The following is a 26,580-nucleotide window of genomic DNA, read 5'->3' as shown; positions in this document are numbered from 1 at the left end:
CTAAACCTGAGCTAGATGGGCAGCGTATGCAGCAGGCAGTGGTGATTGGAGTGTGCACAGCAGTGGTCTTTCCGAGTTCCCGATGTTCCCACTCCACGCTGTCGCTGGCCATCAGCTCTACCCAGTCTCATGACTTTACATGTTGGTGGGCCTTCCCCCTACACCTTTGACTTCTCTTTTTTTTTTTTTTTTTGGTTTTTCGAGACAGGGTTTCTCTGTGTAGCTTTGCTGCACCTTTCCTGGAACTCACTTGGTAGCCCAGGCTGGCCTCGAACTCACAGAGATCCGCCTGCCTCTGCCTCCCGAGTGCTGGGATTAAAGGCGTGCGCCACCACCGCCCGGCTTTGACTTCTCTTCTTCCTTTGCCTAAATTCCTTAAACGAGAAGTACCTCCAAACGTCTGGATGTCCTCTCTCCTTCTTCTCAACTGCTCCTCAGCTTAGTTGTTTTTCAGAATTCTGAACCACATTCCAACATGTGTTCAGACCAGTGGTCTAAAACTGGAGTAAGCATGCCCCAGGGCTTCATCAAGACTTTCTAAGACCATATGAGCTGAGAGGCATCTAAGGCAGCAATTCTCAATCTGTGGGTCGTGACCCCTTGGATACTGAAAGACCCTTTCACAGGGGTCACCTAAGAAACACAATATTTACATTACGATTCATAACAGTAGCAAAATTACAGTTATGAAGTAGCAAGGAAATTAATTTATGGTTGGGGGTCAGCACACCATGAGGAGCTGTATTAAAGGGCCGCAGTGTTAGGAAGGGTGAGATCGACTGCTTTAAGGGAACCCTCAGCTTTAATGCTATTTTCCCTAAAACAGGCATGAGAATGGCCCTGTACTCCAGTTATCCTGCTGGTTACTCTTTTCCTATCTCCCCTTTGTAAGTCTCTTTCTCCTTTCTAAACACAAACAAGGAAATCTCACCTTCCACCCATTCCAGATGTTACCACCACACATTGTCTCAGGCCGTCAAACAAGACAGAGTAAATTACGGCCTGGTATAGGTGAAACCTCTCCTATCAAAGCATCAGAAACCCTCGGCGGGCCGCCTGTGTTTGTGTGTGGTGCGTGTTTTTGTTAAGGGTAAAGAGTGTCACCGGGAACAGAGAACTCCAGCCTTACTGGGGGTTCTGATTTCAGAAGTAATGTCAACAGTGTGGTGGGCATGGGCGTGATGACTCTCACCTCAGAAGGGCTGACCCTGAAACTGCCACAGGCTGCAGGACTCTGAGTCTTGTGATACATTAACAATTACTTACCACCAGGCAAGAGGGTATGGAGTTTAGAGCTAGACAGAGCTAACTAGTGAGACCCTGTCCAAAAAAGCTGCCTAGCCACATGAATGACAAAGAAATTTCCAGAATTATGTGAGTTGATGTAGGTTTCCTACTGATGAAGGAATACCGGGGAACTGTGTGTAGGAATAACTTTATGCATACCCACTCCCCATTTTAAACTACATTTTTTTTAAGATTTATTTATTATGTATACAGTGTTCTGTTTGCATGTATCCCTGCAGGCCAGAAGAGGGCACCAAATCTCATTACAGGTGGTTTTGAGCCACCATGTGGTTGCTGGGAATTGAACTCAGGACCTCTGGAAGAACAGCCAGTGCTCTTAACCTCTGAGCCATCTCTCCAGCCCCCTAAACTACATTTTATGTTCAGAAAAATGTTTCATTCATTTACAACAACAAATGCTTTGGATCATGGATTCCAAATACTGGGATGCACATGGAGGAGTCAGAGTCCTCACAGATGGATGTTGGAAATGCAAAACGGTGCAGCCTCTTTGGAAGATAGCTTAATAGTTCTTAAAAGAGTGAAGCATGGGCTGGAGAGATGGCGGAGGTTAAGAGCACGGAAGTCTAGCAGAAGTCCTGAGTTTGGTACCTAGCACCCAAACCAGGCAACTCAAAATTGTTAACTCGTTTGCTGCGGTATGGTCTTTCTGTACGCTGTAAATATATGTTGCTACCATTGGTTAGTAAATAAAGCTGCTTTGGCCTATGGTAAGGCAGGATAAGATCCAGGTGAAATCCAAGCAGAGACAGGGAGAAGAAGGGCAGAGTCAGGGGCAGACGCCATCCATCCAGCCGCTCAAGGAACAACATGCCAGCAGACTGGTAATGCCAGAGCAAAACATAGATTAATAGAAATGGGTTAATTTAAGATGTACACGCTAGCTAGCAATACGCCTGAGCCATAGACCAAACAGTTTATAATTAATATTAAGCCTTTGAGTGACTATTTTATAAAAAAGGCTGAAGAGAACAACAATGACAGCATGAAATTTGCAGGTAAATGGATGGAACTAGAAAATATCATCCAGAAGGACAAACATGGTATGTACGTACTCATAAGGGGATACTAGATATAAAGCAAAGAACAATCAGACTGCAACCCACAGAACCAGGGAGGCTATATAGCAGGGGGGACCCTAGGATGATTGTGGCTTATACTAAGTTTTGGTTTTACTCAATTACCGGGCAAGCCTCAATGAAACATTTCACTATTAGGATAAGAATTTTTTTTTTTTAAAGATAGTTTGTTCTTTTTTTTTCAGATTTATTTATTTATTATGTACACAGTATTCTGTCTGCATGTATCCCTGCAAGCCAGAAGAGGGTATCAGATCTCATTACAGATGGCTGTGAGCCACCATGTGGTTGCTGGGAATTGAACTCAGGACCTTTAGAAGAGCAGCCAGTGCTCTTAACCTCTGAGCCATCTCTCCAGCCCCTAGAATAAGAATTTATACTACATGAAGCTGATAATAGAAAAATAAATAAATAAAAATGAAAAAAAATTAAAAGACAAAACACACATTTAATATTCTGAAGAAACTCCAGTGTTTTTCATAGTAACTATTTTGATAAGATAAAGAATAACGGGCCTGGGAGTTTGGAGTTTTAGGGAAGAATGCTTGGAAGCCACTGTGAGGGAAACTCAGAGGGTAGGGAAGACTTGCTAAACATTGTTGGAATATCAAGAACCCTGGCAAGGGGCCAGGGAGTGGGCAAGGCTCTTGCTGCCAAACTTGACACCCTGAGTTTGTTCCTCAGACTCCACACGGCAGGAGGGAGCCAACTTCCGATGCCTACACGTTTTCCTCTGACCTCCACACGCGCCAAGGCCTTGTGCCTTCTCCACAATAAATAAAGTCAAACAACCCCCCCAAAACAAAACAAAACGGCTGCTGACCAGGCAGGACTGAGAAGCTTCAGTCTACACTAGTTCCAGGGGATCCAACTCACTCCGCAAGCACCTGAATCATTTTCTGCACATACATACAGGCTGGCACACACAAACACACTATAAATAAAAAAAATATATCTTTAAAAGGTGAGGTAGAGCTATCATGTGACCTGATAATCTAACTGCTAGGAATACACCAAAGAGAAATGAAAAGACTGTGCCCACACAAAAACTTGGATATGCTTATAAGAGCGTTATTCAAAACAACTAACAAAATGAAAATGATTCTAGTATTAGGTGAGTGAGTGGCTAAAGAAGGTACTAAAACAACACAATGGAATATTTTTTCCAGCAACAAGTATTTTTTTAAAAAATAATTTATTTCACTTTAATTTATGTGCATTGGTGTGAAGGTGCCAGATTCCCTGGAGCTGGAGTTAAGACAGTAGTAAGCCACCACGTGGGTGCTGGGAACTGAACCCAGGTCCTCTGGAAGAGCAGCCAGTGCTCTTAACAGCTGAGCCATCTCTCCAGCCCCTCTAGCAATAAATCTTGAAAATATTTTGCTAAAAAGTAGTCAAGGGGGCAGTGAGATGGCTTAGTGGGTAAAAGCATTTGCTGCCAAATCTGATGACCCAAGTTTGATCCTGAGGATCTATCTACATGTGGGAGAGCCAGCTCCAATGAGATGTCCTCAGACCTCCACATGCTTGCTGTGGGGTAGACACACACACACACACACACACACACACACACACACACACACAATCTAAGAAGTAATCATTCATAAAAGATCATATACACGCTGGGCGGTGGTGGCGCACGCCTTTAATCCCAGCACTTGGGAGGCAGAGCCAGGCGGATCTCTGTGAGTTCGAGGCCAGCCTGGTCTACAAAGCGAGTTCCAGGAAAGGCGCAAAGCTACACGGTGAAACCCTGTCTCGAAAAAGCCAAAAAAGAAAAAAGAAAAAAAAATCATATACACATAGAATGAATGTTTATAGGAGACACGCAGTACAGGCAAACCTAGGCACAGAAAGTAGATTAGTGGCTGCCTGGGGCTGGTGAGGTAAGTGGAGAAAAGGAGAAGGAGACTCTGGATAAGAGGTGAAGTGTTTTAGAGGGTGGCAAAAGCTCACAAACTGTGGTGACGGTGTACAAGTGAGAACACACCATAAACCACTGGATCACACGTTAAAAATGAAGTTGGATGATGTGGATGTATCTTATTAAAAACATCTGGAACATAACCTAAAATTTTGTTTGATTTGTGACATAATTGGAAAAACAGAACTATTTACTACTTAATTTGGTCAAATAAACCTTAACTAGAAAGAATAAAATGAAATGAGATTTGAACATAAACTTGTAGATCACAAATCCAATTAAAATCAAAACAAATCATTCTACCACAAAAGGTCTGCAGGCCACTAATGGAGAGCAACATTCATCCGTTTATTAAGATGGAAAAGTAAACAGACACTCAGAGTCTATTGCTTACAACCAAGCCTACATTGCCTGTTGGAAAACAGGATGTCAGGGATCACTAGACTCCAGCTAGAGACAGTGCCTACCAAAAAATAAATGGAAAAAAGACAATTTGGGACACCTATTCAAATGGATATTATTCAACCATAAAAATGAAGAATGAAGGTTGCCATGTACAGCTCAGTGGTAAAATCCTCACCTAGCACTGGTGAAGCCATGGAGTCTACACACACACACACACACACACACACACACACACACACACACACACGCATAATAACCTAGGTGATTCTCGCAAACATGCCCAGTGACAGAAAAGAGAGAAAAACAGGGAGTAAGTTTTAATAAAACTCAACTCCGGGGCTGGAGAGATGGCTCAGAGGTTAAGAGCACTGACTGCTCTTCCAGAGGTCCTGAGTTCAATTCCCAGCAACCACATGGTGGCTCACAACCATCTGTAATGAGATCTGATGCCCTCTTCTGGTGTGCAGGCATACATGCTGTATACATAATAAATAAATAAATCTTTAAAAAAAAATAAAACTCAACTCCATTCTGGGGGATAATGGAAGTTTATTCTAGACTTAGGCTGTAATGACAGGTACATAAATCTAAGCAAATGTAAAAGCCACGCACACAACTGTAACTTATAAATAGCTGAGTCTTATGGTACATGAATTATCTCAACAAGTACTTTAAAAACAAACAAACAACCCCCCCCCAAAAAAAACAAAACTAAACTAGATTTCACTGTCTCTTGACTAAGGTTGTATTAAACACTGCCTTTAAAATGATACATTTGCCAGGCATGTTAATACATGTCTGTAATTCCAAGTACTTGGGAGGCAGAAGCAGGAGAATCAGGAGTTCAATTATAAAGCAAATTTGAGGCTATCCTGGGCTACAAGCCTCAAACCAACAAAAACAAGCCAGACGTTGTGGTACTCAGAAGTCAAGAGCTCAGGAGGGAGAGGAAGGTGGATCTAAACTCAACATTAGGCAGGTCTATGGGGGGTTCCAGGACAGCTAGGGCTACACAGCAAGAATCTGTCTAATTTTTTTTTTTTTTTAGAAAGGTGAATAGAAAATATTGTCAAGATATTTCAAATACATCAGGTACAGGGTAGGGGTTCCTTTTGAAAATGTAAAAAGAATGCCTCACATTCATTAGATAAAACCTAGTAAAGTTTTTAACAGTACATGGTCCAGAAAAAAGACTAAATAGTAATATTGCTTATTAGATAAATACTTTCCAATTTTATTTACCTCCCACAAAATTTAGAGTACTTAACTGAGATACCAGTTGACAGATCATTAAAAATAATTTTTGATGACAGATCATGAAGTAATTTTGGCATATGCTTCAGAAGGAATTCAAATAATTGAGTGTTATTGCTGTAATAAAATGCATTTCATTGCCATCTACATGTTTATGTCAGCAACATTTCTCAGGGCTTACATCCATAAAAGTAAAAATGTACAAACTGAGTCAATTCATCTGTAGATATGTGAACTGTAGAACAAAAATTCTTAACTCATTAACAGATATAATCTCAATAAAAAGCTTGTGCCTAAAATTATTTTTGAAACATATTTAAGCTGGATGTGGTGGTGTATTTCCTGAAGTTTCAGTTACTTGAGAAGCTGAGATGGGAAGATAGCTCGAGCCCATGCATTGGAGACAGACCCTGGCAACATAGCAAGACTTGGTTTAGCTATTCTAAATGAAGTATGCATTTAAAGAAAGTAACATAGGCATGTATGTAACTACTCTAGTAATGATGACTAATGATTTCATTTATTTGTGTGTGTGTGTGTGTGTGTGTATGTGCGTGTGTGTGTGTATGTGTGTGTGTGTTGTGTGCACACTTGTGGGAGTCAGTTCTCTCCCTCCAACATGTGGGTTCTAGGGATCAAACTCAGGTAATTAGGCTTGATAGCCAAGTGCTTTCATCTACTGAGTAGTTTCTCCGGCCTCTAAACTAGTAATTTTAATAATTCAAGTAGATGAAAATTTTGGTGCAGGAGATTTAAAAAGCATTATTTATTTATTTCATTTATTTGCACATAAATTTGACAGAATAAGCAAAAATATTTCACACAACAGGTGGTGGTGGTGCACGCCTTTAATCCCAGCACTCAGGAGGCAGAGGCAGGCAGATCTCTGAGTTCAAGGCCAGCCTGGTCTACAGAGTGAGTTCCAGGACAGCCAGGGCTACACAGAGAAACCGTGTCTTGAAAAAACCAAACCAAACAAACAAAAAATCCACACATAAAAAAATATATATAGCCAGGCGGTGGTGGCGCACGCCTTTAATCCCAGCACTCGGGAGGCAGAGCCAGGAGGATCTCTGTCAGTTCGAGGCCAGCCTGGTCTACAGAGCAAGTTCCAGGACAGGCTCCAAAACTACACAGAGAAACCCTGTCTCGGAAAAAAAACCCAAAAACTATATATATATATAATATTTATATTTATTTCACGCTGCGTATGGTGATACATGCCCTTAATCCCAGCACTTAGAGGCAGCTGGATCTTTGAGAGTTCGAAGCCAGCCTGGTCTACATAGTGAGATCCAGACAGCCAGGACTACATAGAGACCCTGCCTCAAAATAAATAAATATTCTCTCTCTGTATATAAATTCTGTAAGAATTAAAACATTTTTCTATCCCCCCCCCCCCCCCCCCCCAGTGCTAGGGAACTTACCTAGGGCTTAAATGTATTCTAGGCTAATACTGCTACCGAAATATTCACAGCCTAAGTGATAAACATTAAAAATTTTATTTTATTTTTTATTTAGGTGTCTGTGTGTATATGCTGTGTGTGTGGGGGTACTCTCCAAGGCCAGAAGGTAGCATCAGATCTCCTGGACCCGGATATACACAGTTGTAAGCTGCCCGGAGCAGGTACTGAGAACTGAATTTAGGTCCTCTGAAAAAGCAGCAATCACTTTTAATCACTGAGCATCTCTCCAGCTCCAAATTACACTTTTGCAATGTGTCTTGTGAATTTCACTTAATGACCATAAAATGGTGATAGTATCTGTTTAGGGGGGCTGGAGAGGTAGCTCATTAGTTAAAAGTACTTGTTCTTGTAAAGAACCCAAGTTCCATTCCTAGCAGTCATTTAGAGGCTCAAAACCATCTAAAACTCCAGTTCCTGGGGTTCCGATGCCCTCTTCTGACTTCCACAGGTACCAGGCATGTACATGGTACACATAAACACACATAGGCAAAAACACTCATACATATGGAGACTGTTGTTGTTTACGAAAGATCACTTGTATGTGTTTAGTTGTTGTTGAGTCCTGGGGAGTTCAATCTAAAGACCTGGGGTGTGCAAGGAGGCCATATTATCCACCGGCTGGGAAAATTCACACCCCACCTCATCTGACGATGGGTTGGAGTCAAAACACAGATACACTAAAAACACTTTTAAAATCACCTTCCTGGGCTGGAGATAGAGCTCAGTTGGTACAGTGCTTGCCTAAGACAGACAAAGCCCTGGTCTGGATCTCCACAACCACATGAACTGGATGTGATGACACGCACCTGTAATCTCAGAACTGGGAGGTAAACACATGATCAGAAGTTCACAGTCATCATCTGTCACACAGAGTTTGAGGATAATCTGACATGCATGAGATTCCCATCTCAAAAGATGAACTAAAACAAAAAAAAAAAGATGAAAATAATAAAATATAATAATCCTCTTGAGCTGGGTGGGATGGTGTACATCTGAATTCCTTATGCCAAGGTAAGAGGATGAAATCTGAGGTAAGGCTAAGCTACCTAGTGAGTTCTAAACCAACTGGGTTACATGGCATGACCCTGCTTCAAAATGAGTAAAGGGAAGCTAGTAAGATGTGTCTGCAGTCAAAGGTGCTTGTCACTAAGCCTGATGACCTGAGTTCAATCCCAGGGACCCACATGGAAGGAGGGAACCACTTTCTACAAGCTGTCCTCTGACTTCCACACACAGCACATACATGCTCAAATACACACATACAATAAATGTAAAAAAGTTTAAATAACTGAAGAAAAAAAAAATACCAGGCTGGAGAGATGGCTCAGTGGTTAAGAGCACTGGCTGCTCTTCCAGAGGTCCTGAGTTCAATTCCCAGCAACCACATGGTGGCTCAAAACCATCTGTAACAGGATATGATGCTCTCTTCTGGTGTGCAGGTATACATGCAGCGCACTCATACATAAAATACAAATAAATAAAAAATTAAAAAAACTTTCCAACAACATGTATAAATTATATATGAAACAATGAATCTCATGTTCCTAGAATACCTCTTTATGTATATGCAAATATTCTAAATCTAGAAAAACTTCAAATTTAAAACACTTCTGGTTCCAAGCATTGGGGATAATTAACCTGTATGTGAAACGTCCAGAATAGCAAAAATCTGTGAAGTCGGAAAGTCAATGAATGGTTGCCTGGGGCAGAGGGGAAAAGAGATTAGCTGTTAACGAGAACAAAGCCCTTAAGGGAGACAAAATGTACTAAAAGCAGACGGTGGTGATGACTGTGTAACTCCATGAAAAAACGGAGAACACTGCACTGAGTTCTGTACTTTAAATGGGCGAGTTTTACTGTAGGAAAGGCAGAAGTCATACAGCAGCCACGTAAACATTTTAGCAAGCCACTCCTCCTCCAAGACCTGCATCCTTTTAAAGTCATCTGAGCTCCGCACAGTTAGCTGCCCCGCTGGGCTATAATGCAGACTTCCTGGTTATCCTGGTCTACAATTACATCTTTAGTCATGACTTCCTGTGCATTTAGGGTACTATTTAAAGGGTTCTGCAGCCAGACTGCCGGGGTTGTAGCCCTCACTCCTACATTTGCTAGGGTTATGAACTTTGCAAGTTACTTAGTTTCTGTGTGACTGTTTACCTTTTTAAAAAGAAATGTAAAAGGCTGGCGAGATAGTTTAGTGGGTAAATGCACTTGCCGATAACCCTGACAACAGGAGTTCAGTTCCCACGACCCACATGGTAGAAGAGAGGACCAACTTCTACATAAAAACAAATTTAAATTATATGTATTTTCTTTTTTTTTTTTTTGTGGAAAAATACTTTATTAAGACATACTTCCTGACTGAAAGAATCTTTTTTCCTTTTTTTTGAGATAGGGTCTCACTACATTTACCAGATTAGTCTTGTCTCAACTGATCCTCCCCCAGATTAATGGGACTGTAAATGTGTACCACTGTGCTATGCTGGACTTGAAGGTTTTCGTTTTTTCCTCTTTTCGATAACTTCATAAAACTGCTGTGCCAACTGTACTACTGAACTCAGCTGTCAGTTTTTAGTCTTGGTACCCAGCTTGTCATCGGCAGTTGAAATAATACAAGTAAACAGCTTTTACGGCCATGATGTCTCATCTCTCTCTCTCCCCTCCATTGTCGGTTGTTTTCACTCTTTGCTCTTTGGTCTTGGTGGCCCGTCACCCAGCTCCCTGTAGGCGAAGGTGAGCACCTGTGAGTCCTTGCACCGCTCAGGGACTTGACCTTATCTTCGCCAGAAAAAAAATACTCTTCTAATATGCATCTATTTGCTTTTAATGTCTCTAATCAAGTAGTAACCACAGATTTTGGGTGTGTACGGATGCTAGTCAGTTGGACTGTGTATTCCTGAAGGGTTATTGTTTGTACTTTTCCACCCACACATATGTACTGGTAATTTCTGACCTTAAAAATGTTATGTCCTTTCCTTATTGCGTATGGTGCATATGCATGTGTATGCATGTGCTATGGTGGCATGTAGATGGCAGAGCACAGCTCCAGAGAGCTGGTTCCCTCCACCACTGTGGTTTGGGTATTGAACTCAGATTGTCAAGGCTGATAGCAAGTGCCTTTACCTACTGAGTCATTTTGTCAATCTTTTAAAATTTAATTTTTAAAACTTATTTTTTATACTTTATGTGTATGGATATATAACATAGATGTCTGTGCACCATATGCATGTAGTGTCCTCTGCGGCCAGAAGAGGGCGTTAGATACCTTGGAACTAGAGTTACAGATGGTTGTTAGCCACCATGTAAATGCTGGGAATCAAATCCAGGCCCTCTGGAAGAGCAGCCAGTGCTCTTAACCACTGAGCCATCTCTCCAGCCCCACACCCCCCAACATCATCTCATGTACTACAGGGTGGCCTCTAACTTGTTACATATTGAAGATGACTTTGAACTTCTGATCCCCCTGCCTCTGCTTCCCAAGTGCTGAGATGTTGGTATGGTGGCATATGTCTTTATCCCAGCACCTAGGAAGCAGAAGCCAAAGCAGAAACAGAAGCAGGTGGATCTCTGTAAGTGAGAGGTCAGCCGGTCTACACAGTGAGTTCCAGGCTACATAGTGAGATCTTGTCTCAAAACCACAAATCAAACAAACCAGAGCTGGATTTCAGGCATTTTCTATCATGCATGCTATGACTCAAATTTGTCACTTGACTGTGGCTCAGTTTCCTTATCTAGAGAATGAGGAAATGGAGGATTATATATCATGCAAGATTTTTGTGATGGTAGACACATAAAATGTGATATGCAATGCTAGGAGCAGCAGCCGGCACGCTGTGGGGCAAGGTGTGTGCTAGCTGCTACTGAAGCTGTACAACGTTAAACCTGCGTGTCTACCTCTGTTCTCTCCTGGTTCATCGGCTAGGGTCCTAAGAGAATGGCGTGAAACCTTGTGTTTAAATATTAGCCATTCTTGTACTTCTCAAGGTAGAATTTATTTTTACAAGCTCAGGAGGAAGAATATTATCCCAGAATTATGGGGAGAGAGGCAACTGGGGCTACTACTCTAAACCTCGGAGCACCTGACTTCACCAACACCATGACACGGCAGCAGTTGGCAAATCAATTCACATTGGACCCATTGGCAGAAAAAGATCAGGAGACAGTGTCAGAAAATGCTTCTTAAAATCTACTTCTACTACAGGAGTTCTAAGTTTCTAAAGCAGAAACAGCAAATATATTAAGAAATCAACAAACCAGGCGGTGGTGGCGCACTCCTTTAATTCCAGCACTCGGGAGGCAGAGGCAGGTGGATCTCTGTGAGTTCGAGGCCAGCCTGGTCTACAGAGCAAGATCCAGGAAAGGCGCAGAGCTACACAGAGAAACCCTGTCTCGAAAAACCAAAAAAAAAAAAAAAAAAAAAGGAAAAAAAAAAGAAAGAAAAAAAGAAAAGAAACCAACAGAGTTATATTTTATCCACATTTACCAAATCATTCCATATGTTTCACTTATTCACTCTTACTGAGTATCAGATATGTACAAGGAACCATGTGCTAACATCCGGATATGTGTACTTTTGCTTTCTCAGGCACATTGCTTTCCCACAGTTCCAGGAAGGAGATTCAAGGTTTCTGCCTCTAGATAAATACATGTACTGTTCATTCAAACATAAAACATAAGTCCTATATTTCCAGAAATGCAAGGGAATTTACATGATTTCTTCTAACTGTGGGCTGTTGCCAATTAATATAACTTACTGACAGCTCTCACCACCTGTAACCCCAGCACTGGGAAGGCAGAGACAGGTGGATCCCTGGACCTTTCTGGCCAGTCAGTCTAGCCAACACAGTGAACTCCAGGTCAAGGAAATCCTGTCTCCAAAAAACAAGGTGGATGTCTCCTAAGGAACAACACCTGATGTTGATCTCTGGCCTCCAGAGACATGTACACACACATAAGCATCTACACACACACACACACACACACACACGCGCGCGCGCGCGCACACACACACACACACACACACACACACACACACACCCACACCATACATAACCCAGCATGGTGGTGCACATCTACAATCATAGCATGTGGGAAGATGAGGCAGCCGGGTCTATATTGTAAGTTCCAAGCCAGCTAGGGCTTCATATCGAAACTCTGTACAACATCTCAATGAAAACCACAAAGGGGCGGAGGTGGGTGGTGGGTGGGGGGCAGCGGGTGGAGTGGGGACAGAAATAAAACATTTTATAGAAAGTATAGCATTTGTAGAAACAAATTTCTAGCATTCAGCATTTATTAAAACCTAAAGTATAACATTTTAAATAGTGTTAAAGCACATATCTAATATCGAAGTGAAATATATCTCTTATCCCAAATTTACATAAATATTCTTCATTGCAAGTGACATGAAATTAAAACATTCCATTACACATTTTGTGATTATACACACAAAACTCTAAAATTTTGCACTCAAGCATGGTCATTAGTGGTATATAAAAGAGCTAAAAGCAACTAAATATTGTAGACGGGTACAAACAACTTAGGCTGGAAGAAACCAGAGTGCTGCATGAACTGCTTGCTTAGGTCTGAGATTCTGGCAGCTGCTATTCTGATCTGCAAAGGCTCTGCATTCACCTCTGCTAGCGCGTGACCCCCAAAGGCTCTACATGCACCTCTGCTAGCGCGCGACCCCAGAGGCTCTGCATGCACCTCTGCTAGCGCATTGACCCCAGAGGCTCTGCATGCAACTCTGCTAGCGTGTGACCCCAAAGGCTCTGCATGCAACTCTGCTAGCGCTTGACCCCAGAGGCTCTGCATGCACCTCTGCTAGCGCATGACCCCAGAGCCCTCACAAGACTTTCCATTCAGGGCACAACTCTCTGAGAGATAGTTTTGCTATTTTTATTTAGATTTATTAATTTTATGTGGAGGGAGTGTTTTGCCTGCATGCATGTATGTGTACCATGTGTGTGCCTTTTATTATTTTTATGCTTACAGTATTGGAGGGGGAAGACAAGGTCTCAATATGTAACGTTGGCTGGTCTAGAACTTGCTATGTAGATCAGGCTGGCCAGCTTCTGGCCTACCAAGTGCTGAGATTAAAGGAATGCACTACTATGCTGAGCTATGTTTATAACATTTACACAGACAGTTTCTCGTTTCCTTCTTTTTAAAGGCTGGGTCTTACTATGGTGCCTAGGCTATCCTTAAACTCATAACGCTTAAGCCATCCTCTCATTTCAGCCTCTTGAAGAGCTGGTCTACATGTGTGTGCCACCATATGTTTGTTATTTTCAAATGAACAAAAGCTGTGCTTTAAAAATCCACCTTGAGCTGGGCAGTGGTGGCATACGCCTTTAATACCAGCACTTGGGGAGGCAGAGCCAGGCGGATCTCTGTGAGTTCAAGGCCAGCCTGGTCTACAGAGAAAGGTCCAGGACAGGTACTAAAACTACACAGAGAAACCCTGTCTCAAAAAACCAAAATAAATAAATAAATAAATAAATAAATAAATAAATAAATAAATAAATAAATAAATAAAAAATCCACCTTGGGCTGGAGAAATGGCTCAGTATTAAAGTAAGAACCCTGCTGCTTTTTCAGAGGATCCAGGTTCAGTTCCCAGCACCCACATGGTGGCTTACAACCATCTGTAATTCCCGTCCCAGAGATTTGATGTCTTCTGGCTTCTATGGGTACCAGGCATACATGTCCCAGACATACAAGCAGACAAATACTCATACACATAAAATAAAAATAAATCATTTAAAAAATAAATATTCACCTAAATATTCTGTTCAGCCATTATTTCTCCATGCATTCTACGTCAACCTCAAAATTACCTAAGTACACAACCCTATGTTAAGTACTTGCTGAGTAAATTAATGTAACAAAGAATGCCACTGTCTCAACAAACTCAGGAAGAGGCACAATAGCCCAGTACAACCTAAATATATACAGCAGAATATTTTCTAGTGGCTTTTGTTACCAATTAATTATGGACTGGTGGTAGGAAGAAGCATGCTGCTGAGATGAAGGATGGAGGATATTTGATCATACTGTGAACCCCAAGTTTGCATTTGCATTAATTAAGTAAAATGAACCCTGGGTCAGGAGGCTGAGTTAGCAACTCGCTGACAGAAAGTCATCATAGCGCATCAGAGGGCATCTGGAAGAGAGAGATGCACTGGAGGTAGTAGGGAGGGACTGGGTGGCACTGCTGGTGTGGCTTTTTTTGAGATGCCAGCAAAGAGAGGTTAGCTAGCAGGTTTCACCCCAGCCTTGGAATCTCAAGTCTTACTTATAATAGACCGATAGAGATTTAGTTAAAACTTCAGGCAGCGCCAGTGCCTGCAGGAATCCCGCTAGGCTGCGCTCGGGCTGCTGCCAGAGAAGCAAGCTGGTAACTTCGGAGTCCCAACTGTTGGCTGAATAGCAGTAGATTAAGGCGCAGCCACTGTGCCGAAGATAAAACAATGAAGTCCAAGCAAAAGGCCTTTCTAAGAGGGCTCTAGGCGCTTCTCAAATCATGTATATAAATATAACTGAAACTTTAAGAAAAAAAAATGACAGCAGGGTCATTTGTTCATTTCATGAAGTATACTGTGGGAGTGTGGGAAGCCAAAATAAAAGCTAATCTTTTAAGAGGATTATAGCCGGGCAGTGGTGGTGCACGCCTTTAATCCCAGCACTAGGGAGGCAGAGGCAGGCAGATCTCTGTGAGTTCAAGGCCAGCCTGGGCTACAGAGTTCCAGGAAAGGTGCAAAGCTACACAGAGAAACCCTGTCTCGAACCCTCCCACACCTCCAAATAAGAGGATTATACCAGGGTCACCCAGTACCAAATTTGATTTGTTCCTTTCTTAAAGTACAAGGTGGGATAATTTTACTTTTGTTTATATTTATTTGTTTGTTTATTGGGGCTTGCTTGTGGAGGTCAAACGGCAAAAAGGCAGGAAGGCGCAGTGCTATCCTTCTACCACAAAGATACCAGGGGTTGAGCTCAGGCACTCAGGCCTGGCCACAGGCGCCTTTATGTGCTGTGCCTTCTCAGCTGCTCTGGAGTTTTAATTCTGTTAAGAAAGACCCCAGATTCTTTCCCCAAATTTTACTGTACCTGGAATCACTTGAGGATTGAAAAAAAGTCTTCCAACTTCAAACATTCCGATTAGCTGTCCTGAGTACAATCTGGACACTTGCAATGTTAAAACCCAACAGAAGCTGAGAGTCAAAACCACGCCCTCTAACAACTTACACCTGAGGTTTGAGGATCTTCAGCTGCGTGAGGATGTCCTTCTGTACCCTGGGGTTCGCTGTGGCTGTGAGAGCCATCACTGGAACGGAAGGAAACTTCTGGCGAAGCATATTCATCCTTTTGTAATCTTGACGAAAATCATGACCCCACTAATTGGAAAAAAATACTGCTCTAGGTTATCTGTATCTCTCTTCTGTGAAGGCCAATGCTGGCCAATAGAAAGGAAGCACTTTACTCTCCCGTGAGGCAGCCTGTGCTGCACTTCAGTGCTGTGGCTCTGAGTACTACTGGTGGCGTAAACTTACTCATGCTCCGAGACAAACTTACCTGACTCACACAATGGGCTTCATCAATGACAAAGCGTGCCAAGAGCTTCCGCTCATACAGATTCTCCAGAGTAGAAATCAGCCTGTTACTTGCACAGACCTAGATCAGAGACACGGGAGAGCTCTAAGCACATCACCTGAATGACACTCACTACCATTACAATTACTCCCTATTAGAACTAGCCCATATCTATGAAGAGAACAGAAGTAAAACAGCAAATGAGACACTTTAGTATGTTCACTCACATCTAATAGTTTTACTTATCAGGTTAGTGGCTCAAATTTTTTTTTCTGCCTCAGCGTATCTGAGAGTAACCACATGTTTATTTTGGTAGTAGAATTTATTTTTTTTAACATATACTTATTAATTTTGTGTGCATGCATGTGTAGAGGTCAGAAGACTTAGTGTGTTTGGTTCTATCATGTGAGTCCCCAGGATCAAACTCAGGTCAATGGGTTATATGACAAGGACCCTTACCAGCTGGGCCACCCAGCCAGCCTGATAATAGGACTTTAGATGTGTTTGGTATGTGCATGATATTTGGGGAAAACTGTATTATTACACATATAGATAGCAAACATTCCAAGCATGTCTTGACAGGGACATATGTAAAGGACGCTGAAGCCATGTTGATCAAACTTCCTCACTGGTCAAATCTAGGCAATTAAAATATATAGTGATAATTGATTGAAACTCATTAAAAAAATTAAGAACCCACAAGTTCACACTGATAAATACGTAGCTCTTATTATGCCAGGATGGACTGTATTAGTAGAATCAGAACTTGGCATTCATTACAGTAATAACTGGGGAAGAATCTTCAATGGATACTGAAACTTGGAGGGAGGCTCTGATGTCAACTGGGTACTTCTCTAGTCTCAGGACCTCCCACAACAGGATATCTACTAATCACAGAGACAAAGGGAATGGAAAGTACAAAGGAGAAGCAGCCGGCAGTACTATTGTAATCAAGTGATTGGTTAATGAACACTACTGGCAATGGGATGAGTTAATACCAAGTGTCTTCTGATAGCATTTATGGGAATACCACTTCTGCAACATCCCTGCTGATTGAGTAACAAGAATTTAATCAGCAGGAAATAAGACAAATCAAATTGAGGCAGTCTTCCAAACTGGCCCTTATGTTTCTAAAATGTCAAAATCATGAAACTGTTTAGATAAAAGGAGATCAAACTGTGCTGTGGGATGTCTTTCTGTATGCTGTGAATATGTGTTGCTCTTATTGGTTGATAAATAAAGCTGCACTGGCCTATGGCAAGGCAGGATGGAGCCAGGTGGGAAAAATCCAAGAGAGAGAGTGGGAGGAGAATGGAGAGGGAGGAGATGCTGCTAGCCGCCACCAGGAGAAGCAAGATGTAAAAGTACTGGTAAGCCACAAGCCATGTGGCAAAGTACAGATTTATAGAAATGGGTTAATTTAAGATGTAAGAGCTAGCTAGGGAGAAGCTTGAGCCATTAGACCTTACAGTTTGTAAATAATATAAGCCTCTGGGTGTTTATGTGGGTCTCAGTGGCTGCAGGACCAGGTGGGACACAGGAAAACCTCCAGCTACAAAACTGGGATTTTCTCTTGTTTACAAAGGTCATTACCGGAGGTCAACAGGTTAAGTAACAGTATGTCACTATACATTTCCTGATGGGTAAGTTATACTGTAGTTACTAAGGGAATGCTCTATGGTCAGGAAAAGCACATTGAAGTAAATTAGGGTTGAAATGGTAAGTCTGCAACTCATTCTCAAATGTTTCAGAACAAACCGGAGAAAGAAGGAATCATAAAGAAGATGGAGAAATTTTTACTATTTATGGTCTGGGGTGAAGGTCTTATTCTTGCATATAAAAAGTTATGACCAAGTTCTTAACACAGATGTATTTTAGTGTGTTGTAATATTACACTGTAAACAGTGAGGTTAATACAAACCTTCTCTGGAGTAACATACAAAAGCTTGATAATTGGATCTTTTTTTGATAATTGGAGGTAAATATTTGCAGCTTCGGAATCAGTCTTATCCCCCGTCAGATATGTAGCAGGAATCTAAGTTAAAAGTAATAATTTAAATTTCCCTTTATTTATATATTAGTCAGACATGATTATGTTTTTTAGGTTTTATAAATATTTTATATGTCACATATCACACCTGCCAAAAGAAACAAATATCTCACCATAATAACAATCAATGTACAAACTTTTATTTTTAAGTTTTGTTTTATAAATCAGAATTTCACTTTGAGACTCAAACTTGTGATTCTCCTGCATCACCAGCTTCCAAAGTGCTGATTATAGGTGTGTGCCATATTTAGCTAGTGCACACATTTTTAAACATTCATATTAAACACACTCAGAATAGTCTTCCCACCTCGGTGTGGTGACACCTGAGGAAGCCTAGCACTCAGGAGGCTGAGGAAGGAGGATAAAGAGTCCGAGGCCAGCTTTTGCAGCATACCAAATCTGAAGTCAGCCTGTGATACGGCAAGATGCTTCTGTATCAAGGACAACTGCAAAAGCCTCCCCACTGTTCCTTTCATTTTCTATGTTGCTTTGTCTCTTCTATCTGAACAAAACCATGGTGTATGTGTGTGTCTTTGTGTGTGACAAGGTCTCAATGTAACCCTGGCTAGCCCGAAACTTGCTAGTAGGTCATGCTTGCTTCTAAGTGACCCAGAGGGTACTGTTTCTGCCTCCTACGTGCTGGGATCAAAGGTGTGCACTATGCCGGGCGGTGGTGGCACATGCCTTTGATTCCAGCACTCGAGGCAGAGCCAGACAGATCTTTGTGAGTTAGAGGCCAGCCTGGTCTACAGAGCAAGACAGGTACCAAAACTACAGAGAAACAAATCCTGTCTCGAAAAACCAAAAAAAAAAAAAAAAAAAAAAAAAAAAAAAAAAAAAAAAAAAAGTGTGCCCCACCATGGCTGGTCTGGCTACCTTAAAGGTCTTGCTGTATCTTCAATGTTTCAATGTGTAGTGATGGTGGGTGATAGCTGTAACATTATGAAGAGCTGGGCAATGGTTACCATCACTGCATTGATATTCTTTGGAAGAAAAATCAAACCATTTGTCACATTGAGATGATGTGACTCATAACACTGTAACCAACTCTTCTGCAATGTGAAGAACTTAATAGAATGCAGTCATAATTCCTTTAATTCAGCAATGAGGAAAAAGACAGGTATACAAGCACACATGTACATAGGGAAAAAACTATGATGATCTCCACTAGCCAAAAAAAGAAACCCCTTTACATTAGTAAAAAAATTACATCAGCAAAATATAGGTTAAGAGTTCTCACTAAAGTACATTCTTGTAGAAGAAAAAAATCAGATTGAATTACAGATGGTTATTTGAATCAAAATCTTTTAACACATGTGCCTAACTCTACAGCTTAATTTAACTACATGCTTTATTTATTTAATCCTATTTATTTTTTATTTTTTGCAGTATGCTAGGCAAGCTCTCTGCCATGGAGTTATACATCCAGAGTAATTTGGGAATCACTCTTATAATTCAAACAATAGTTAATGAGATTTCCTAGCATACTGAAATGTGTTTCTAAGGCACATTCTCATGAATAGTTTAGTAAGAACTTACATCAAAGGAAGTCAGCTTTTGAACTTGATCTACTATTAGTGACCTCAAGGGAGATATGACAATAGTGACCCCCGGAGAGACACAGGCCGGCAGCTGGTAGCACAGGCTTTTACCACCTCCTGAAAGACAAATAACAAAAAAATGTCAGCTTCCATCTTGAGTGTGAAGGCAAAAGGAAACCAAATATAATACTTAAATCAACAGAACTGTTTAAAAGTCTACCAGAGAAACCCAAATAGAATAAACTTTTTTTGTTTCTGGCAATTTAAGAGGTCTCTAAAAATCCTAAGTCTAGGACTAACATAACTGCTTTTTCTATAATGCAATAACATATAAACAATAAAAACAAAGATTCTGGCTCAGTACTAAGACACCCCTCAGTCCTACCTCCCTACCCTCAAGCCCTGCTGAGGTTCCTGCACACATTGGCAAGAGCTTTCCCACCAAGCTACATACCCAGCACAGACCTCAGGATTTAAAAACCATTAGGCTGAGCCTTCTAATACAGCTTTAACTTCCAGTACTCTGATTTCTAAGCTAACAGTACCAATCTTCCTCTGAAAACAGAGTAAAATTACCTGTGTCCATATTAACAGGAGATAGTGAAAAAGAAAATCTGAAAATCTAACACAATTTTGCTATTTACTCTAATATAAAAACGGTGAGACAGTAAGTACATATTTATTTCTCTCTCTCTCTGCCCTGCCCCATGTTGGGGTTCAAACCCAGGGCTCTATGCATGGCAGGCAAGTGTTCTACCACTGAGCGATGCCTCCAGCCCCCAAGAACATATTTTAAAATGACTACATGATTATATTCTAGTTAATTTACAATTTTACCCATCTACTAATGGCAAAAGCTGGGCTAGGTAGTTTTTAGGACTTCCATTTATTCTAAAACTATATACTACATTCTGTCTTTTCCGAATAGAGAGTAAATTTCAATTTGGCATATACATGGACATGTCAAGGCAAGAGTGGGATGCTGAGAATAGACGTGCTCTCCCACTTAATTAGCTGCATGAGCTCAGACAGGCCTCAATGTAAAATGCATAAGGCCACTGGTTTAAAGAACTGTCCAAGGCCAGGGGTGGGGTGGGGGTGGGAGTGCACACCTTTAATGCCAGCACTCGGGAGGCAGAGGCAGGTGGATCTCTGAGTTCCAGGACAGCCAAGGATACACAGAGAACCGCTGTCTCAAACAAAACAAAACAAAGCAAAAAAGAGTTGTCCAAGAGAAACTTTATTGAAATCTTTTTATTTTTTATGTCAAGAGATTGAAACCAGGGTAGGAAGGATTTGAAAATCCCTCCTGAAGCTGGGAAGAGCCACTGAAAGCCTGATTAGATGACTACCAAACTCCTTTCCAGTGTCAGAGCTTTCAAGGACCAAACCAGGGTTGAAATGGAGGCACAGTGTCACTAAGTCAATAAAGTCTGAAATGTGGATAAGTCAACACTGTCTCATCTTTAAATCAGCCTGAGGGCCTGGATAAAAACTCGCTGTACAAGTCTGACGACGAGAGTGAGACCCATGGAACGCATGCAAAGGTGGAAGCAGAGAACTGACTTCCCAAAGCTACCCTCTGACCTTCACATGTATGCCTCCCAACACTCATCGTATCTACAACTATGTGATAATAAAAAAAAAAAAATTAAACCGCTTTGAAAGATTTCAGATGTCAAGTCACTAGTATGTGACAATAACAGCAGCAACAACTGGGACTTGCTAAAGGCTGTAACAAGGCAAGTAACACACAGCTCTACATAGAGGCACTGAACCTGCTTCCTAGCCTAACCAACCACTTAGCTAACAATCTTATGTGTTTGATTTCAAATCACCGAGCAGCTCTTACAGGCTATTTTGTTTGTTTTGTTTTCGAGACAGGGTTTCTCTTGTGTAGCTTTGGAGCCTGTCCTAGAACTCACTCTGTAGACCAGGCTGGCCTTGAACTCACAGAGATCCGACTACTCTGCCTCCTGAATGCTGAGATTAAAGGCGTGCGCCACCACTGCCCAAACCTTACAGGCTTTTATGACAATCCACAGTCCCGACCTCTTCAAAACTGAGGCTAAGGAAGAACCATGCTGCATCCTTTCCACTAGAGTCTCACCTGTGAGGTGGGCACTGTACTGCATACTGTCCTGAACATACCCACAAAGAGTGGAGTGGCTTGTCCGTGGTTACACCCCTCCCTGGCAAGGAGCAGAGCTACACTGGAAGCCTGGGCCTTCACTCCAGAATGATGACCACAACTGCCAGGCGGCACTAAACATTAGCCAGAAATGGTCATGGGCTCTCACATCCATCTTCTGTTCCCTTCTAGGCTTGTTTAGATTAGAAAAAAAGAAAATTTCTCAAAGAAAAGCTCTACACCAGGTCAACCCAATGAGCTGCGAGTTAACACCCTTAAGGAGTTAGAAACATTATCACATCAACTAGAACAGAGCCTGAGCTGACAGACTTTCTTACTGTGGTTTTGGGGGGTTTAAAGGCCCCTAAACAATAAGAATAATGTGAGGTGTTCTTTTTATTTCTATTAAAGAGCTTTCATTTAACATCTGCCAATGGACTCCTGCCAATTCAGATCTAAAAATACATACCAGTGGGCATTAGGATAAAACAATCTTCACCAAGCAGTGCAGCATTGATCGCCTCTAGCTGATTAGTTCTAAAATTATGTAAGCCAAATTTCTTATGAAAAATCTTCATCATTTCTTTTGTATGAGGAAAATCAAGACTTTGAAAATGTTCATGTTTCAGATTTTTTGATGATAAATTTTGTTCCAATTTATCTACAAAAACAATCAATGTTTAAAAAACATCAGTGCATTAATATAATAACACAGTTTAGCATTCACCTTTCCCGCAGCATCTACGGCACACTTTTCCTACAGCACACTTTAACTGTTTACATGGCTTCCTTCCCAATTAGTCTCAGACATTCCTAAGAGCCTAAATCTAGTCTCTCCTTGATGTTTCTGCAGTCCCTGTCAATACAACTTATCCATCCTTCCTCTTCTCCCTTGGTTTCAAGACAGTCATAGCCTTCCTATTTGCTTTATTTCATTTCTTCTGTGCTAGCAAGCACACCTATGAATATGTTCATGCTGGGCTGCACTGGACTGTCACCAGGACACAGCACAGTGGACAGCACACAGTGAGCTACACACCCCAGCCACTCTCCTGGCTTTGAATCCCCTTCCTTGGCTCCACTTCTCCTGTTCCTTAACTTTGGGAGTCTTTCAAATACCTAAGACTGGGCTCTTGCCACATTCTTATTTGGAGTTTTTCTAGTCCTAAAATCTTAAACGTAATCTGTGTGCAGGGAAAGACTAGCTATTTCCTGATGTCCCATCCTACATACATCCAACTGCCTGTACAACAATTGCTTTCTTTTTAAAACATTGATTGATTGATTGATTGATTGATTGAATTTTTGTTCTATGGGTATGAGAGTTTTGTCTGCATGTATGTCTGTGCACCGCATGCCATACCTGGTGCCTGAGGAGGCTAAAAGAGGGTGTCAGATCCCCTAGAGCTGGAGTTACAGACAGTTGTGATCTGCCATGAGAGTGCTGAGAATCTAATCCAGGTTCTCAGAAAAATAGCCAATGCTCTTAACTGATAAGCCATCTCTACACACACACACACACACACACACACACACACACACACACACACACACACGTCTACTTGAATGACTTTCCAACAATTTTAAGTTCAATTCTGAAAATAGCCCTTCTCAGCTGTTTTCTAAATGGAACTCTGCCTTCTGACTTCCCTATTTCTGTGAATGGTGTCACAGTCACCCAGGTCTGTGTCCTGAACTTCTCGGTGTCACCTGAACGTCTCAGCTACTTCTTTCACTCTCTCTCACCTCTCTCCCTGCTCTGCGTTCTCACCGGGGCAGCTCTGGTTCAAGAGAACAAGAGGTTCTCACACATCAGCTCTGGCAGCTCCTCTCGCTCCAACACTCAACTGTCTCAAAGATAATTGCAGACATCGAGTATGACACATTCTAACATACCAAAATAAACCCATTAGTGGCTATTTCAAAGGTCAACAGCATCACTGTAAGAACAAACTCAGAGCTATTAAGTCATCAATGGCAAAAATAGGGAGGGCTGTACTTCATAAAACTTTGCACATGTATTCTTGTTTCAGTAAAAGCACTTTGAGATAACTTTATAGGCTGACGTAAGGCTTTAAATTTATTTAGGCTTTACTGAGGCTTCTGCAGTAGCTTAGTTCATTCCTCATTAAACTGCAAGCTCCAATATGGCTTCTCTGAACTCTCCCCAGAGCCCAACTCAGGACATGGCGCACCGTGAGCCTTTACGGAGCATTTAAAGGATGTTTGTTTTGAGACAAGGTCTCACTCTGTAATCCAGGCTAGCCTCAAACTCACTGTCATCCTCCCAAGTACTGGTACTACAGGTGTGAGCCACCATGATTAATTTAATATTTGCTGAATTTCTGATTTCATATCCTTCTTATGTTGCCTCACATTTTAATGTTGTGAGACATGAAACAGTTCTCTGCTTTATAAATGAATTACTTATCATCATCCAGAATTCTAAAAATACACATATTTTGAGCACATCAATTTGCCTTTTTATTTTGCCTTCCCCCAAATCACTAGAAATGTGGCACTCATGAGCGTTATTGTTTTAGGGACTAGAAAACGTTAGTGTAAAGGCAAAGCGCATTCTCGACGACTTTCGAGCTTTACTACAATAGGTTGTAATTAACACATTTATAAACCTACAGCTGCTACAGAGACAAAAGAGCAACTTGCTTCTGAAACTGTGATTTGTAATTCATATTATCAGTAGAAATTTGCATAGAAACAATGTGGTGTTCAGGCAATGATGTGCTGCTATGCCTTTTATTATACAATTTTTATTTTGGACAGTTTTGTTTTCCTATAATATTTAAACATCCAATTTATTTTGGACTTACCAGTGTAATTCCGAATTGACTCTGAGAGGTTTTTATTTTGAGCAGTTGATGCCACTGGAAGAGACTTTGTCTTAGCTGAAGAAATCCTCTCTGATAGAGATTTAATTGGTCCACCTTCCTTGATAGGTGGGTAGGCAGCTGTGGAAGATTTGCTGGCTGAAAAACTGTGCATTATGTCTTCCCAGTCATCATCATCATCATCATCAAAGTCATCAATGTTAAAATTATCAATATCACAGAAGGCCTGGCCTCCTCTCTCTAAGTTATTTCTTGGAGCAGCGTGTTTATTCTGATCTTTCACAGCAGTGCTTGTGAGCACGTTTCCTGGGAAAGAAGTGCTTCCGTTTCTTTCTTCTGCCCTTGGTGTTCCAGCCCAGTTGCTACTTACAAAGGACTTCTGTAAATGGGAATTCAGTAACGGCCTTTCAAGGAGATTCTTCGTGGTGGCTGAGAATCCCGTCTTTCCTGGAGTGGTGGTTGGTAAACACTCCTCAGTGGAAAGGGAATGTGAGGGAAAGGATGGAGACTTTAACTCCTTACTAGGATGCCCCACAGGGCAGAAATCACCCTGCACAGTGTTACTATGTGAGTCAGGCCTGCATCTCCACAGTGAACCCAGAAGACTGACATCCTTTCCATTAAAATCAGCTTCAGCCAGGAGCTTCCTTCTGAAGAAAGAGAACATATTAAATGTGAATAGTTTACTAGAGTAGCCACAAAGTTTGCTTTCATATTTTTAACCCCAACAGAAATTATAAAAAAATATATCATTTTTTCCAGTCTCAAAAACTGGAATACAAATCTTAAACAAATGGTTTGAAAATTAAATAAATTTAAAACTTAGTGATGTGACTATGATCCTTATGTCTAGTCCAGAAGGCCTGGACATTTTGCCTGTTTCTCTACTTGGAGTAGCAGAACTACAATCAGATAGCTTCCAGAAGGAGGACAATCAAGATACCTTATGTTTCGCTGTTGAAGCAGCTCGTTCCCACAATTCAAAGCTTTCAGTTCATCAATAGGAACAGTATCAACTAATTTACAGATGTGCTCCATCACATGAATAAGCTGCTGCTGTACGCTCATCTGCTTGTCTGTGAAGCAATTATAAAGAAAGAATGAGGTTGGAACCCAGAACCCCACGTGCCCGGCAAGTACTCTACTGCCTCACAAGCCACCCCCGCCCCACTTCTTCATGAAGCCCCACAACTAAGAGACACAATATCAAAGGAACTGATGTTTCTGATGAAGGGAAGAAAATAAATGATTTAGGGAAGCAATATAAGCAAAGAAAATGCCCACTCAACTTCACATGATCTGAAGGAGAAAATGTCAGTTTACACGGGCTCCAGGGAGACAGTATTCTCTGGAGGTAAGGAGATAAGAAAGGACAAAAATGCTCAGAGAAGACAAATGAGACTACATGGCTGCAGATGAAAAACAGTCAGCTGAGGGACTGAAGGGGCAGGAAGGAGATAAGAGGAAAAAACAGTGCGGGGACAACCCTCTCCATGAGAAAGACCTAGGAAGTGTGGATGTCTGCTGAGAACTATGGGAAAAAAGACATGGCTGTGTGGGGTTGAACTGGGAGCTGCTGAATTCCTAGGTCATTCTGGTTCTCTATGTAAGGAGTCTCAGACTGGAAAGAAGAGATTTCACAACGGTCTGAAAAACTGAAAGCCAAAGAAGGCTCCGAGAAATACCAGTACTACACATTGGTGAGGAGTTCAGATCACCCTACTAGGCAGAACACATCCCACCTCAGACTACAAGGAAAACCCCGGCCAAGGCCTCAAAAGAAAGTGAAGACAGACAAGCATTATTCTGATTTAAAAAAAAAAAAAAAAAGTGATTGCCAAAAGCTACAAACTAGTGACCTTGGTGTAAACTCAAGGCAAAGCTCTAGAACACATTATCAAAATGCTGCCCTGTAACTCTACAAGAGGAAACAATTAAGGAGTTAGGGGGCGTTCATAAAAACAGAACAGCCATC

At 41.5% G+C, this 26,580-nt stretch overlaps 1 protein-coding gene across 1 annotated transcript in view; it reads right to left on the bottom strand.

The window, feature by feature from the left end:
* The window catches only part of Blm (BLM RecQ like helicase), an 88,129-nt gene that overhangs the window by 30,155 nt on the left and 31,394 nt on the right, over window positions 1-26,580 (bottom strand). The window contains exons 6-12 of the mRNA XM_059272372.1: window positions 25,549-25,681; window positions 24,588-25,255; window positions 22,226-22,417; window positions 19,624-19,742; window positions 17,956-18,069; window positions 16,017-16,115; window positions 15,690-15,838 (exon numbers count right to left, since the gene is read on the bottom strand). Coding sequence (XP_059128355.1) covers window positions 15,690-15,838; window positions 16,017-16,115; window positions 17,956-18,069; window positions 19,624-19,742; window positions 22,226-22,417; window positions 24,588-25,255; window positions 25,549-25,681 — 1,474 coding nt within the window. The remainder of the gene's footprint in view (window positions 1-15,689; window positions 15,839-16,016; window positions 16,116-17,955; window positions 18,070-19,623; window positions 19,743-22,225; window positions 22,418-24,587; window positions 25,256-25,548; window positions 25,682-26,580) is intronic.

Source organism: Peromyscus eremicus, chromosome 1, assembly GCF_949786415.1.
Source record: "Peromyscus eremicus chromosome 1, PerEre_H2_v1, whole genome shotgun sequence".
In the NCBI taxonomy this organism is placed as follows: Eukaryota; Metazoa; Chordata; class Mammalia; order Rodentia; family Cricetidae; genus Peromyscus; species Peromyscus eremicus.
The sequence above is the reverse complement of the archived record's forward strand: the minus strand, read 5'-3'. Positions and strand labels throughout refer to the sequence as shown.